Genomic DNA, 15,911 nt, shown 5'->3' on the forward strand with positions numbered 1-15,911 from the left:
TAATTCTTGTGGAGGAGCAAACTTGGTAAAATGTTTGGATTGGTATTCCGTTGTTAAGTCTGGGAGACTTGTCCGTGTAGAGGACTCGAGAAGGCTGGTTCGGGTGTGCGACACTTGAGCGCCGCGCGAGGATTTTCAAGGCGAAAAAGCTAACCCCGTGACAGTAAGGCACAGCGACACATGATTCCTTGGATGTGAGGTACCCAGAATGTAGCACACTGAACTTTAGCAAATTGCAAGGTTCCAGTGTTAGAATAGTATTTCGAGCTATTCCTGATATTCTTGAGGGTAGTTGACTGTGTTCGGACCTATAACTCGCATCTTGAGGAGCGAGAGTGAGTACGTAACACCAAAACCTCCAAACTGCAAGTTTTGGAATGCTGGGTACCGGTACCAAGGAGGGGTACCGAAATCCCGTCGCGCAACCGAGAATGGTGCTCTAAGGTTTGAGCTCTGCAAGGCAGAGTACTGGTACTGCATCGCCCGAGTACCGGTACTGGAGCCTGGTACCAGTACTGCATCGCTCGGGTACCGGTACACTGCAATCTGTTTGCTTAACAGAGGCTCGGGTTTGCGGGAATTGTTGTCGGGTACCAGTACTCCTGCCCGCGTACCGGTACGCAGTGCTGCGAACTACTTTTGTGCATTTTGGAATTTGGCAGTTTGTGAAGGGCTTTGTAGGGATTGTGACTACTTGTATATAAACCCCACCTCCTTTCTACTCGGCCTTTGGGTTGAGGACTTAGAAAAAAAGGGTGAGCTTCCCTTTTCTCTTCTTCTCTAGATTTCTTCTCTATTAATAGAGATTATGGTGGATTGATTTCTTCTCTCTTCTCTTTTTTGCTTGGTGTTGGTTCTTCCACCTTGGAGAAGCCTTGGACTTGAGGATTAGAGCTTGCTTGAGGAATTATCTCCAACCCTAGCATCAACTTAGCTTGGTTTGGAGCTCTAAAAAGGTTAGTAGCTTTGATTGCTTCCTTAAATCATGATTGGGGAGTATTTTTGGGTTGTAAACCTAGTTTTTGAAAACTAGGGTTTCTTTTGAGGGTTTTCGATATGTAGCCTTTGGGGCTAAATTGATGAGTGTAGAACTCTCTTTTAGGTTGGATTAGAAGCTGTGTAGCTTCGATTGGGACTTTGATCAAGTTCTTCTTGAGTAAAGGCATTTTTCACCTATTTACGGCTTGATTTTTGAGAATTTTCGTGGGGTATTCGTTCGAAGCCCCTAACCCTCTTGAAATTTTTGTTAGAAAGCTAAAGGACTTGTGGACAACTCCGTTCGCGCAAACGAAGGGTTTCGCTGATGTCGGCGGCTTACCCACTAGGAACTATTGACTAATAGTTCTCATTCCCATTTTGTTGATATTTTTGTTTACAGAGCCATCCACGCCGGAAGAGGCTAGGGATCGCGGCAAGGGAGTCCCCTCTTGCTAGATAGAGCGGTGTTTCCACTAGGTGGTTTATCTCTATTTTTGTATTAGTTGGAGAGAAAGACATTTTGTACCTTTTGTGTAGAGACCACCACTTTTGTATCTAGTACTATGTATTTGGATCTGGTATTGTACCTATTACTTCATGGTTTATGTGAGATGTTTAGCTCATTTATTCTCTACTTGTCTCTAGAGATTAGTTGTTTTTATGCTCTGATATCATACTAGTTTCTATACTCTCGTTTTATTTCTAGTATTGTTGTAGACACCTTATATTGTAGGCATATGGCGGGTCTGGATACGCACCGGGCGTAACATATCGAATCCCCGCCGAGTTGTACCGAACTTAAGTCAAATTGACTGAAGTGTTAGGTGGTGAGGTCCGTTAATTATTCCGAGTGCTTCGGAACACATTAGATAAGTGGTTTGGACCATGGAGAGCAAGCTGGGAAAATTCCAAGCCTTTTTGTGCTGGAAATGCTCTCGGGGTCCGGACCCTAAGTGCAAGGTCCGGACCCCGTACACGTGAAATGCCAGGGTTGGTCAGCCTTTGTTGTGTGAGGGGGGCTAACTGCAATTGTGCATATGGGAAGTGTTTACATGTGGGTGCTTTGTGGTTTAGCTCTCATTTCTCTCACACCACCAACCAAAGAGAAAACCCTCTTTCTCTCTCTAAGTCTCTCTACTCTCTCCCTTTCTCTCCTTCTCTCACTAGGGTTTGCTCCAAATGAGGGGCTTGGTGGAGAAGAAGCTTGCTTAGGGGTGAAGCTAGCTCTTGTGCTTGAGTGGAGAAGGAAACTAGAACTTGAGGTGAGTTCTTGTGGTTGTAAGCTAGGGTTTTGGTTAATCTCTTCTAGTTGTTGTATCTAGAAGATGTTATGGTAGATTGGTTCATGAATCTCCAAGAAATAGTGGATATTTGGTAATAATGGAAACCCTAGGGTTAAATTAGGGTTTTTGTGGAATTGGGATCTAATTTAGGTTTGATCTCTTGTAGCCCTAATTGGTGGATAAACCGACGCGTTGGGAGACTCATTGGAATTCCGACGAGCCTACGTCGAGATATTGGGGAAAAACCCTATTTCAGCTTCGTTTGCCGTGGGTCAAGGGAAATAGGCGACCATAAATTGCGAGACTTGAGTTGCAGCCTTTCGGCATTCCTATGAGGTGGGGAGTGCTATCCGAAATCATCGAATTTCTCATTATGTCTATGTCGCTTTTCTTAAGCATATATGTGTATTGTGATATCCATGCATGGTAGGGTTATTGGGATATGTGGCTATGGTTAGGAATCTCTTGTATGCTTTCAATGTAAATGAACACATGAATAGATAATGGACCGTGCATATAGAAACCCTATAAATGTATGAATTGGATGTTGGCCTATGACATTAGTAAACAAAGGTGACATTGACATTAGCGGGTATGATTAGCACCTGAAAACATGATATGCTAGACAAGGTAGAACCTTATGAGCATTGTGGCAATAGTGGCAAGGTATCCTCAAAGTTGAGGATTGGATTATACTCACAGTTGGTCTATGTGCTGGAGGATGGTAGCCCCCCCTCAAGCGGTGAGCTCCGGAGTGGTCACCAACTGGGTTGTAGCGGAATTCTCCCCAGTAGACGTTCCCGTCGGGTTGTAGCGGAATTCTCCTCGACAGAAAAGGGATTTGGTTGGTGAGTTGAGGTTAACCGAGAGTTAACCAAGATGATTGGGTAATGGTAAAGGTGGAAATGAAATGCACGCATCATGATTATATTACTTGTTGATTCAGTACTTGTTCAGGCATTGTAGTAGCATTAGTTTGGTTTGCTATCTATGTATCATTTTCCTACATATGCCTGAGTAAACATAGTGAGCGAGTCGGCGGGGTCGGCGGCCGAACCCACTGGAAACTTTTAGTAGTTCTCATACTACTAACCTTGCAGATCCTAGCATGAGTGGGGCGGTCGAAGATCGCAGCAAGGGCATCGCGCCCTAGATAGCGGCTACCCGAGTATAGTTTTGTACCATGTTTATTATCATCTTTTGTATATGATGAAAGTAGGATGTAAATGTTGTAAATCCATATGTTTTGGTAAATGACAAATGATGTAATTGTGAAAGAATGTAATATGTGACAAGCTTGTATTTGGTTAAATGAAATCAAATTACATGTATGGATGTAATAGTAGTAGTACTTTCAATTGTTGTGGTTGTTGCTTGCCCTCGTGCAAGCCATGTATACTCGAACTCTATCTTGTATGAATTGCTATACATGTTGGTGGAGCCTTGGGCGGATAGGGGAGGTTCTGTCCGTTCGGCATCTGTGAACGTACCCGAGCCGGCCAAATTGGCAGTCGCAGGGCGTGACAGATATAATGGTATCAGAGCGGTGAAAGTGAAAGTATAGGATGGACTTAGGGATCTTATGATTGGAGACCTTAAGGATTATAGGAGACGAGTAACGTGGACTTGGCTCATATAGCGAAAGCTTGGTGGATTGGGTTAGTTGGTAGTACGTCTCTAATGGTAATTAGAGATAAATCCAAGTGGTTATTTATTCTCAACTTGAGGGATTATGTTGGGCGGCCGACAACATAATGCCGAGAGATGAGGACAAGTACGCTTGATTGCTTTCGCCTGATTTGGTTGTTGGTTGGGATATATAGTTGCAACGTGTGTGTCACATGCGTCGAGTACTAATGTGGGTGCTACGTTTCAGGAGACGATAGCACCGACTCAACGTCCGACGACGAGATCCACTCCGGCATCACCTCTTGAGATGCCCGAGCAATCTGGGTCTGATGAAGTTCATGAGTTGCGAGCCCAAGTGGCCGCATTGGCTGGGGCTATGCAGCGGCAGGAGGAGCAGATCGGGACGCTCCATGAGTTGGTGTCTCAACAGGTGGCGACAGCTGCACCTGTGAGTCAGGACCCGCCTGCACCTATAGCACCAACTCCTGCGGTGGCGGCGACGCCGGTGACGGTCATTCCTCCGACGACTTCGGGTTCTTCGGCCCTTGATCCGGAGGCACTAGAGGCCGAGCAGGAGCGGTCATTGGCGGTATTGACGGCCTTTAAGCAGTTCAACCCTCCGACTTTCGATGGGGAAGTGGCAGACCCTTGGGTAATGGAGGCGTGGCTTACCGCTATGGAGGCGTTATTCGAGGATATCTATATGTTGGAAAACGATAAGGTTTATTTAGCCGCGCACTGCTTCGAGAAGTCGGCTCGATTGTGGTGGACGCGAGTTAAGAAGAACCGATAAGGTTTATTTAGCCGCGCACTGCTTCGAGAAGTCGGCTCGATTGTGGTGGACGCGAGTTAAGAAGAACCGATTTTCGAATCTTCCTTCGATGACTTGGGAGGAATTTCGAGGGTTGCTACTAATGGAGTACTTCCCCGATAGTGATAAGTGGAAAATGAATGAGGACTTTCGCAAGTTGAGGCAAGGAAGCCGAACCGTGCAGAAGTACAACCGAGAATTCTCGCATTTGGTAAATTGTGTCCCGGGATTGATCCATAGTGATCGGGACTGTAGGTGTGTGCCCAAGGATGAGAATATTCGAAAGGCTATATTGCAAGAAGCGCATCAGTCCCCTTATAGTGTGCACCCGGGCGGCACTAAAATGTACAAACACTTGAAAGTTCAGTGCATTATTGGTGGTCGGAAATGAAGAAAGAGATTGGAAAATTTGTGGCGCAATGTTTAACCTGCTAACAAGTTTAAGGCGGAGCGCCGATTTCCAGCGAAGAAGTTGCAAAGCTTATCTATTCCCGTTTGAAAGTGGGAAGATATAGCGATGGATTTTGTGGTCGGTCTACCCCGATCGCAAGCTGAACATGATGCTATTCGGGTGGTAGTAGACCGTTTGACGAAGTCGGCTCATTTCTTGCCGATCCATACCACTTGGTCCGGGGATAAGTTGGCGCAGGTGTATCTCCATGAGGTTGTGAGATTGCATGAGGTTCCATCTTCTACAGTATCGGATCGAGACCCCCGATTCACATCTCACTTTTGGAAGAGCTTGCAAGACGCTCTGGGCACACCGCTCGACTTTAGTACGGCATTTCATCCTCAGAGTGATGGTCAATCGGAGAGAACGATTCAAATTCTTGAGGACATGCTTCGGACGTGTGTATTCGATTATAAGGGTGGGCGGCATGAGTATTTGCCGATGGCCGAGTTTGCATATAATAACAGCTACCAAGAGAGTATTGCGATGGCGCCATTCGAGGCACTTTATGGAAGGAAGTGTCGCCCTCCTATTCATTGGAGCGAGGTGGATAAGAGAGTCACCTTTGGTCCTGATATGCTCCGAGAGATGGAAAAAAAGGTTCGCCTTGCTCGCCAGAAGTTATTGATAGCACAGTCACGACAGCAGAGTTATGCTAATAAGCACGGAAAGAATCTTGAGTTCGCGGTTGGAGACCGTGTGTTCTTGAAGGTATCACCCATGCGTGGTGTAAAACAGTTTGGGATTCGGGGGAAGCTTAGTCCTTGATACATTGGACCGTATGAGGTTCTAGAGCGTGTGGGCGCGATGGCGTATAGACTTGCGTTACCACCAAGGCTTGCGGGAGTTCATAACGTATTTCATGTATCTAATCTCCGCAAGTATATCCATAACTCTCATGTTTTGGAGTATGACCCGGTGGAGTTACACAAGGATATGACTTATGATGAGCTTTCGGTGTTCATCCTTGCTCGTGAAGTGAGGGAATTGCGGAATCGTACAATTCCGTATGTTAAAGTTCAATGGAGCAATCATGCGAGGCATGAAGCCACTTGGGAACTCGAGGAGGCAATGCGTGAGACCTATCCTCATCTATTTGAGTAGATGAGCTAAGGTATGGGTTTAAGTTTCGCGGACGAAACTATTTTTAAGGAGTGGGAAATGTAACATACCGAATCCCCGACGAGTTGTACCAAACTTACGTCAAATTGACTGAAGTGTGGTAGTGGACAAGGTGGTGAGGTCCATTAATTATTCCGAGTGCTTCGGAACACATTAGATAAGTGGTTTGGACCATGGAGAGCAAGCTGGAAAAATTCCAAGCCTTTTTGTGCTGGAAATGCTCTCGGGGTCCGGACCCTGAGTGCAAGGTCCGGACCCCGTACGCGTGAAATGCCAGGGTTGGTTAGCCTTTGTTGTGTGAGGGGGGCTAACTGCAATTGTGCATGTGGGAAGTGTTTATATGTGGGTGCTTTGTGGTTTAGCTCTCATTTCTCTCACACCACCAACCAAAGAGAAAACCCTCTTTCTCTCTCTAAGTCTCTCTACTCTCTCATTTTCTCTCCTTCACTCACTAGGGTTTGCTCCAAGAGAGGGGCTTGGTGGAGAAGAAGCTTGCTTAGGGGTGAAGCTAGCTCTTGTGCTTGAGTGAAAGAGGAAACTAGAACTTGAGGTGAGTTCTTGTGGTTGTAAGCTAGGGTTTTGGTTAATCTCTTCTAGTTGTTGTATCTAGAAGATGTTATGGTAGATTGGTTCATGAATCTCCAAGAAATAGTGGATATGTGGTAATAATGGAAACCCTAGGGTTAAATTAGGATTTTTGTGGAATTGGGATCTAACTTAGGTTTAATCTCTTGTAGCCCTAATTGGTGGATAAACCGACGCGTTGGGAGACTCGAATTGGAATTCCGACGAGTCTACGTCGAGATATTGGGGAAAAACCCTATTTCCGCTTCGTTTGCCGAGGGTTGAGAGAAATAGGCGATTATAAATCGCGAGACTTAGGTTGTAGTCTCCCGGCATCACTACGAAGTGGGTAGTGCTATCCAAATTTTTTTCCACGAAAAACTATTTTTTACAGTTTTAAGTCCAACCAAACGCCACTTAGGTCTTAATTTAAGAATTGATTATTCTCTTTAGCATATTTATTATTATTCCTACTCAATTATTTGTCTGACAGCATACATTTACTAGAATAAATATTGTGATTTTATGTTTGAATACAAAATTTTACGTTTTCTGTTGATATCTATCCGCTGCAAAGCGTGGACTCCTTCACTAGTTAGAATAATTTGTATATTCCTTGAGAAATGAAAGACAATCCAAGCTTTAAACTCTTTCACTAAAAAAACTAACAATTTCTGCAAGATTATGCCAACTATCTTAGTAATTATATGTTTAATACTATAAAAATTAATCTTTATTGAGCATGGCTGCGAACTCGAGGATTAGCGAACCTTCTGCATCATACAAAGGATGCAGTTTTCATACAAGTATTTGTTACCTTCATCGAGCCCTCTAGCTTGTCTAGAAGAGTTACTATCTTTTTAACTTCCTCATCTGCACCAAGGCCTGGATCCTTTAAAGCCGCAGCTTCAAATCCATGAAGAGCCCTTTCATAATTTTCAAGATACTTGTTTGCCTGAAGAAAGAGCAAAAAATAACATACTCAACTACAACAATTGGTAGTCTAATCTCATAAAATAGCAAGGGCAAAAAAAAACGAAATGTTTTGAACACCTACAGTAGCACTGTTGAAATAAAGGTCTGGATATGATTTCATCATTTCATCCTTCTCCTGCATGAAAACCAATCCTTTAAGTGCAAATTAATAATGAAATATTTTCTTTTACAAACAAAAAAGATCTAATTGCTTTTACAAATATAAAAGATCTGATTGCCACACGAAAATTGTCAGAGTCACAGGTTTCGTTCTTTAAAATGATTTGCAGAAGCCAAAAAAAGGGGCAAAAAGAACACGATCTTACAGCATTTTGATATGCTTTCAGTGATTGATGAAGTGTAGTGTGATCCCAGGCTCCAGTCATGAAAAAACTTGTAAGACATGCATTTCCAAGATTGTCTGGAAGTAGAATCAAGTAATTCAGCTCAACATACTATGTAGGGGTCTGTTGTATACTTATATCAACCAAATCAGCTTGTAACAGGGAACACAACAAGCAGAAGTTACAATGATCCATATGGACCATTTATTGGTTCACAACAACACACAGAAATGTATATAAGGAAACTTAATAAAAGCACATTTAGAAAACAATCAAATATCCAACAAGGAAGAAGTAAAATTCTTACAGAAAAACAGAAGAATTTTATACTTCATCAAGAGCAAGGAAATTTTTTTCTTCTTCCTTAATATAAAACATTTGGGCTCGCTTTTTAGACCAACCAGATAAACATCTCCATAACCATGAATTTTCCCAAGTATTATTTTGATCCTTTTATGTTGTCTGCTGGGAGGTTGATCTGTAAGAGGTGTTGGGTTGCACATAAAATAGGCCCAAAAACAGTTCCCAGTCTGAAAATGAGTTCTCCAAGTGTTTAGTTCACATGTAGAATACTTTTCTGTCAGATATGGTTTTACGTACTTAAGGAACAACACCCGTTTTAGTTTTCCAGACTACTGTGGCAGAAAACAAAAACTGAAATCTGAATAACACCTTTCTTCCTCATCACACCAACATACACATTAGAGAGCAGAAAAAGAATGCTTGGATTATAATGGTTATCACACCTCGATACACATTAGAAAGCAGAAAAATACTGATAAAAAATAAGCAGCTACGCACAAATATCTATGGATTACTTTCTAACATCTATTCCAAACTATTTCTCACATAATCATAGCACTGCCATAGGACAATAATAGCGTATCAAAAAGAGCTGTAAGTTTCGAAACCAGACATAAGACAAATTATTCAAAGCCAAAAGCTGGACAACTCAAATTGCAAGGACAAAACAAACAGATGATGTGGATTAGGAAGACTTGAGCTACAAAGAGAAACAGAGTTAGGAACAGAGAGAAGAGAATAGATGGTCCACAGCCGAAAAGAGAATATCCATTAATCAATTCACATATTAAGTGAAGATATTATACACCTTGTATAGACTTGTAGTATACGATTTATTCTTAGATTATCCAGAATTAGTTGGATACGAAATATCCCAACCAACCATATCTTATGCTAGGTAGATATTGCACCTGGACAATAAGGTCAGTTTACTCAGTTTAGATACCTCAATCAGAAAATTTATTCAACATAAACTAGCTTCTAACAAACTAAACAACCATCTTTTCCTTGTTCTAACTATTCAAAAAGATAATGACAATAGTTTGGTCTAAATGTTCAGAAAGTTAGAAAAGGTAAAGCACAACTAGAGCTCAAACTTAACTGGACTCAATTAAAGGCAAATCTAACCTAGTGTGACATCATCTGGGTGAAATTAAACAGTAAAAAAAGATGATCTGTACCTCTTAAACTTGGCATTAAGACCTCACGTCCTAAGACTCAATAAAAGTCAAATTCCAAAGAAGAAACTTGGAAATGAGTATGGAAGTTTAAAAGAAAAAAAAGTTTGGAGATGAGTAAAATATAGCATTGAAAGTTGTAACTGAAGCTTCTAAAAGTGGCCTCATCGTAGGCCCCCACCTCCTAAAACTCTTTAATTATTCCTGGGCACCTGACACACTAGAACCATTTTAATGGTACATTATTTTTCTATAAGTGAAGACAGATGCTTTCAGCAGTCAAAAGACTACTCTTTCTCTCCAACTTCATGTGCCATAGCAAGGCAACATCTTGCTTATACATGCTTACACAATCATTGGTATTCATTTTTAATCATCTACAGATCCAAAGTCCACACTAGAAGGAAGATGTACTTTCTTACAAAACTAGGAATTGATATAGAACTCTAATTTATGGAAGTTGTCTATCTGTTTACATTCGCAGCCAAGTAGGGGTCAGGTTTCCCATATTTGATTGTTTGGATCCTTACTCCCAATCTAAAACACCTTTGTATCCAGCACTACGCGAGGCTGACAGCATATCAGATATTCCATTTTCTTGATGGTTGTGACTAAGAAAGGATTACAATCTTTAGATGGACAAATAAAAAATATCATTATCTACTATCATATCTTGGTATGAACTAAGGTATTATCTCCCTCTGCATCCAACCATCTTCGTTGCTCAATATCTTGATTGGCACTATCTGACTTTATTTTGGTAGTGACAAGGTGTTGCAACTCGCAACTACTAGTTTAGAAATGAACTCAATTAGGTGGTGTTAAATACTACATTTTACTACCAAAAGTTTCAATCCGTCTGATTTGAGTAATTTGATGGCTCTCAGTAATTATTCCCAGCACCCGATACATCCGTGGACCACACATTTATCCGTCCTCCATCACATCTAAAATGCTCAATATCCATTATCAAATGAGCTGCAATTTTCCCTACCCAAGAATTAGGTGGCTATTTTAATAGCACGACATCAATCAAACACATGGAGGAACAGCACACGAATGTTTGGATACCTTAGGTGTCTACAACAATTTCTCAGGTTGCATATCAATAAATTTGAAAGGTTGGTACTTGGTAGTGAAATCTAAATTCTTTCCAACCACCAAGAGCTCAGGTTAGTTCCATACAATTTTACCTAATGTTTGATGCAGTCTAATTCATCTCACATGGCTGGCCTTCTTTTAACTTTTCAGCTTTCCTTCTCTTTATTTCCAACTATAAGAGACCTTGATCGGAATCTAATCTGCGGAACTTTAATCTCGCCAAAATAAGTTTCACTGGTACTAGATAAAATCATTTGAAATCACTTTCTAATAGATAGTTCTGAGATATTCCTTTCCTCCCATGCCGAGCTACCTGGGCTTCAGGGCCTATGCAATTATGTTGACTAACCATGGATAAGTCCGATTCCCCCACCGTAGCAGCTCTTCAGCCGTTTAACAAGCTAAATAGAGATTCCCCGATATTCTAAGTGAGCAGGCGATTAATCAAAAAAGTAGGGTCGCTTGGAATAGTGGGTTTATTGTAGTAAATGAAAAATTAACATATAGGTAGCAACTATCTCGAAATGGATAAGATTGCTCTCTCATTTTTCATTCGTATGGGTGTTTGGCCCGCTTTCGCCTACGACTTTCTCATCAGAGGTTTCAAAAGAGGTTACAAACTTTGCTATTACAAGAGGATCTATTAATCTTCCTTCTGAGTTGATCATCAAATGAATAAAATTACAGTAGCATAAGTTAATAGGTAACAAAGCCACAGAGAATGACTAGTTTATTAGGATATAGGGTTTAGGTAGTTAATTATCCTATATGTCAACAGTAGTCTATAAAGCAATATGTCCACTGTAGACTGAAGTAAATATGCATTAGTAAATAATAGGATTCAAATGCTTTCAAGGCTTTCTGTTTCTGTATATACTATATGCCATTATATACATGCTTTTGACAATGAAAGAAAATATCATTCAAAAGCCAAACAACGCAAACACCACGTAAGTTGCCAACAAATACACATCAACCACACATGTTTTTCATCTGAAGCAGAAAAATTTGATAGATTCTTACACCATGAATTTCCATCTTTAATATCCAACATCACAGCTTCTTTTGCATGTTTGATACTTTCTTCTACTAATAGGGCATGATTTTCTGCACCTGTAAGAAGAATTATAAAACAAAAGGATCAAGATTCCCAAATATAACGACTGCAAGTAAAATTCTACATGAATAATTTAACCATGTTATATTTTCTATCACAACAAAGTAATCCAGCAATTTCTGTCAAGAGCACGATAAGATAATTAAAAACATTATTTCTGAAAAGTACAACATTCAATTTTAACGCAAATAAATTCCTCGAGATGTCTTCAAAAATGCCATAATGATACAACGATGTGTTGTCGTAATCAACCATTTCAGTCTTTTTCTTCATGATACAATGATGTGTTGTCATGATCAACCATTTCAGTCCTTTTCTTCATGATACATGTGTTGTATTAATGCTCATGTGAATATGATGCCTAAGTTAAAAGAAGGGAAAATGAGTCAAATTTCTGACAATGACAAAATCCTATACAAGTTTGGCCCTCCCATTCTTGCTCTCTTCTCTCTCTCTCTCCTCCTTTTCTCTTCCATCTCTTTCTCTACTCTCTTTTTCTCTCTCCTCTTTTTTTCCTCATTTTCTCTCTCTGCATTTTATCTCCTATTTTTTTCTCTCCTACTTTCTCTTTATCCTCTCTCTCTCCTTTTTTGCTCTGTACTTCTTTTTCGCCTCTCTGTTCCTTTTGTCTCCATTTTTCCTATTTTTCTCTCTTTTTTCTCTTCTTTCTCTCCTTTTCCTTTCCTAATCATACTTCTCTCTTCTCCTTTTCTATTATCTTTGAGTCCCCTCACTTCCTCTTTCCTCTTTTCTCTCTCCTCCTAATTTCCTAGTTTTCTTCTATTTCATCTCTTTTCTCCCTTTTTGTCTTATTTTTCTCTCCACCCTTTATCTCCCTTCTCTTTCTCCTCTCTTTCTCTCTCCTCATCTCCTACTTTTCTCTCTCCACCACTTTCTATTCTTTTTCCTTATTATTTCTATCCTTTCTCTTTCCTCTATTTCTCTCCCTCTTTTTCTCTCTCTCCTCTCTCCTCTCTCTCTCATTTCCTCTATCCTTTCTTTATTTATCGCTATATTTTTTTAGTCTACAACTACCCTGCCAACAACAAGGCATTAATAGTAAACAAGTATCTTCAACCATAAGACAAACAAACATCCCTTCATTAAAAATACAACCAAATTACTAAATAGAAAACTTTTTTATGAACATTACTCCATGAAATTTTACTGGTAAAACAATTAATCTTCCTAGTTTTGACCACATAAAGCTTTGGAATGACATAGGTCATGACCCTCAATCCCCAATAATGTGATTGTTGAGTTCACTTGAAGCTAATTATTTGTCTGGTAATTCTTGGGATATGAAACAACCTCATTCCAAGTAGCATTGCATTATTTTTACGTTATTTCTACAGTTTATGCAGTAATAATATTATCATATATGGGAAAACTTCAAATACCCCCCCGTGGTTTTGCACTTTCTCACTTTAGTACCCTGTGGTTTAAAATGTATCAAGTTAGTATCCTATGGTTTCACACTTTATCACTTTAGTACCCTGTGGTTTAAAGTGTATTAAGTTAGTACCCTGTGGTTTCGCACTTTCTCACTTTAGTACCCTGTGGTTTAATATTTCATTAAATTATATACCCCGAAATAAATAATAAAAAGAGAAAATTGAAACCACAGGGTACTAACTTGATACAAAAATGAAACCACAGAGTACTAACTTGATACACTTGAAACCATAGGGTACTAAAGTGAGAAAGTGCGAAACCACAGGGTACTAACTTGATACACTTTAAACCACAGGGTACTAAAGTGAGAAAGTGCGAAACCACGGGGGGGTATTTGAAGTTTCCTCATCATATATTGATCTTAGTAGCTAGTATTAAGGGCTGATTTTAAGAAGTATATATTGTTCTTAGAGTTATCAATCTTTTTATTAATTTAAGATCATAAATAATCACAAAAATTTGCATTCTGTGGAAGTCCAACAAGATTCTCATTCCAGCTTTTAAATTTCATTCTTTTGAATTCTTGGAAAACCTAAATCTGAAGTACATTAAGTTCCTTTCATATAAATTTTGTATTCTACTTCTATCATCTACGGTTAATAGTTAGTAAAATTATAATGAAACTTGATGCATAGCAATTTTCTACAGTAAAGTGAAATTCTATGTTACTTCTACAAAATACATAACATCTTTGAGCTACTACTACCAACCAAATGAGACAAAAAGAATAAAATTATGTAAATGACTAATAGATGAATCATTTATATGCCCAATAAGGTAGTCCAGCCACCCTGGGCTGAAATTCTAAAATTTATTATTTAGCACATTTCCAACCAAAACCAAAGCATTTTCCACTATTCTAAAATTCAATCTATGCACCCACATTGTAGTACACTGAACTTTAGCAAATTGCAAGGTTCCAGTGTAAGAATAGTATTTAGAACCATTCTAGCTATTTTGAGGGTTGGTGGTTGTGTACCGACACCAAATTAAGCCCTAAGCGTGCGAGAACGGATTACTGACACTAAAAACCTTCAAACTGCAGGTTATGAGCGTTGAGTACCGGTACCTGAGTGGGGTACCGGAACCCCAGGGGGTTGCTAGAATAGATTGCTCTCGGGTTTGAGATGTGGGTGTTGAGTACTGGTACTGAGTCGGTGAGTACCGGTACTGGGCTGGATACCGGTATTGCATCGGGCTAGTACCGGTACATTGTATTAAACCCGAAGATCCCGCGCTCGGGTTTTGCATGTTTGAGTGTCGGGTACCAGTACTCCACCTCGAGTACCTGTAACACACTGGACCTTTACAAATTACGAGGTTCGAGAGTTTGATCAGTGTTCCGAATTTTTTCAGATATTCTGGAGGGTCGTTGACAGTGTTCCGACCTATGGCTCGTATCCCGAGAATTATAGTGTTTAAAGTAGCGCTAAGATCACCAAAGTGATGGACTTAGGCTGCTCTTGGATTACATTTTGCTGGGCTGTGTACCGGTACACCTTGATAGTTATACCAGTACAGAAAGTGTACCGGTTACACGGTTGTATCGGTACAAATAGGTTTTTCTGCCAACCCGAGCCTCGGGTTCGCGCGTACACTGGATTTGTACCGATACGCTTTCCCGTGTACCGGTACACTTTGCAGAGAATGCTGTTTTTGTTGATGGGTGTTTTTGCAATTGTTGCAAACTCTATATGTACCACCCCAACCCCCTTAGAGAGCTCTATGAGCCCTAACCTGTGGAGATCAAGGTGAGCCTTCTCTTTGATTTCTTCTCTATTTTTGATGGATTTTAGCAAGTTTTGATCTCTTCCTCTTTGCTTTTTCTTGCTTCTTGTTGGGATTTCACCATGGGAGAAGCTTGAAGCTTTTGTTGGAGCTCTTTTGGAGGAAGATCTTCAACCTTGGAGGACTTGAAGCCTTGTTGGGAGCTTCATTTGAGGTTGGTAGGCTTAATCCCCTCTTTGATTCTTATTTTGGTAGATTTAACTAAATGAAACCCTAGAATTGGAACTTAGGGTTTCTTTTGGGGATTTTGGATTTGAGGCTTTTGGAACCAAATTGATTGGTTTAGAACTTTTGTTTAGGTTGGATTAGAAGGACTCTAACTCCTATTTGGAGACTGAGAGAGTTTCCTTCGCATTCGGTGAGTTTTCGCCCTTTTGCTTGAGTTGGTTAATGATCGATCTTAGGATTGTTCGTAACGTTCGTGTATCTCTCTTTTCCTTACCTTTAGGGTGCTAGGATAGTGGGCAACCTCGTTCGGCGAAACGAAGGGTTGCAAGAGTCACGGTGGGTTTGACTTCATGGAATAGGGGAGAAATGTCTCCTATGTAATTTGTACTTGTCGTTTCATCGAAATGCATGCATATTCATACTAGATAGGATTTTTATGAATTTTAGAATACTTAAAATGTATGTGTTATGTATCATGAAAATTCAACTCTATATAGTAGAGCCATATGTGTATTATGCATGCATGTGAAAAGTATTCTTATTGCAAGATGGAAACATGTCTCATGTGAGAAAAGAACTAGAATTGTGTACACTTGAACTCCTAACTCATGTTTGGACAAAGTGAACAAAGGTGCCATAAAGGG

General features: G+C 40.3%; 1 protein-coding gene across 9 annotated transcripts in view; it reads right to left on the bottom strand.

Annotated features, from left to right (window-relative positions):
- LOC109717836 (tetratricopeptide repeat protein 5-like) overlaps positions 1 to 15,911 on the bottom strand; it is a 119,979-nt gene that overhangs the window by 93,707 nt on the left and 10,361 nt on the right. For all 9 annotated transcript variants that reach the window (XM_020243771.1, XM_020243768.1, XM_020243769.1 and 6 more), the window contains exons 5-8: positions 11,763 to 11,852; positions 8,140 to 8,234; positions 7,896 to 7,949; positions 7,656 to 7,793 (exon numbers count right to left, since the gene is read on the bottom strand). In XM_020243771.1, the coding sequence (XP_020099360.1) occupies positions 7,656 to 7,793; positions 7,896 to 7,949; positions 8,140 to 8,234; positions 11,763 to 11,852 (377 nt within the window). The remainder of the gene's footprint in view (positions 1 to 7,655; positions 7,794 to 7,895; positions 7,950 to 8,139; positions 8,235 to 11,762; positions 11,853 to 15,911) is intronic.

The sequence above is a fragment of the Ananas comosus genome, linkage group 11 (genome assembly GCF_001540865.1).
Source record: "Ananas comosus cultivar F153 linkage group 11, ASM154086v1, whole genome shotgun sequence".
Lineage (NCBI taxonomy): Eukaryota > Viridiplantae > Streptophyta > Magnoliopsida > Poales > Bromeliaceae > Ananas > Ananas comosus.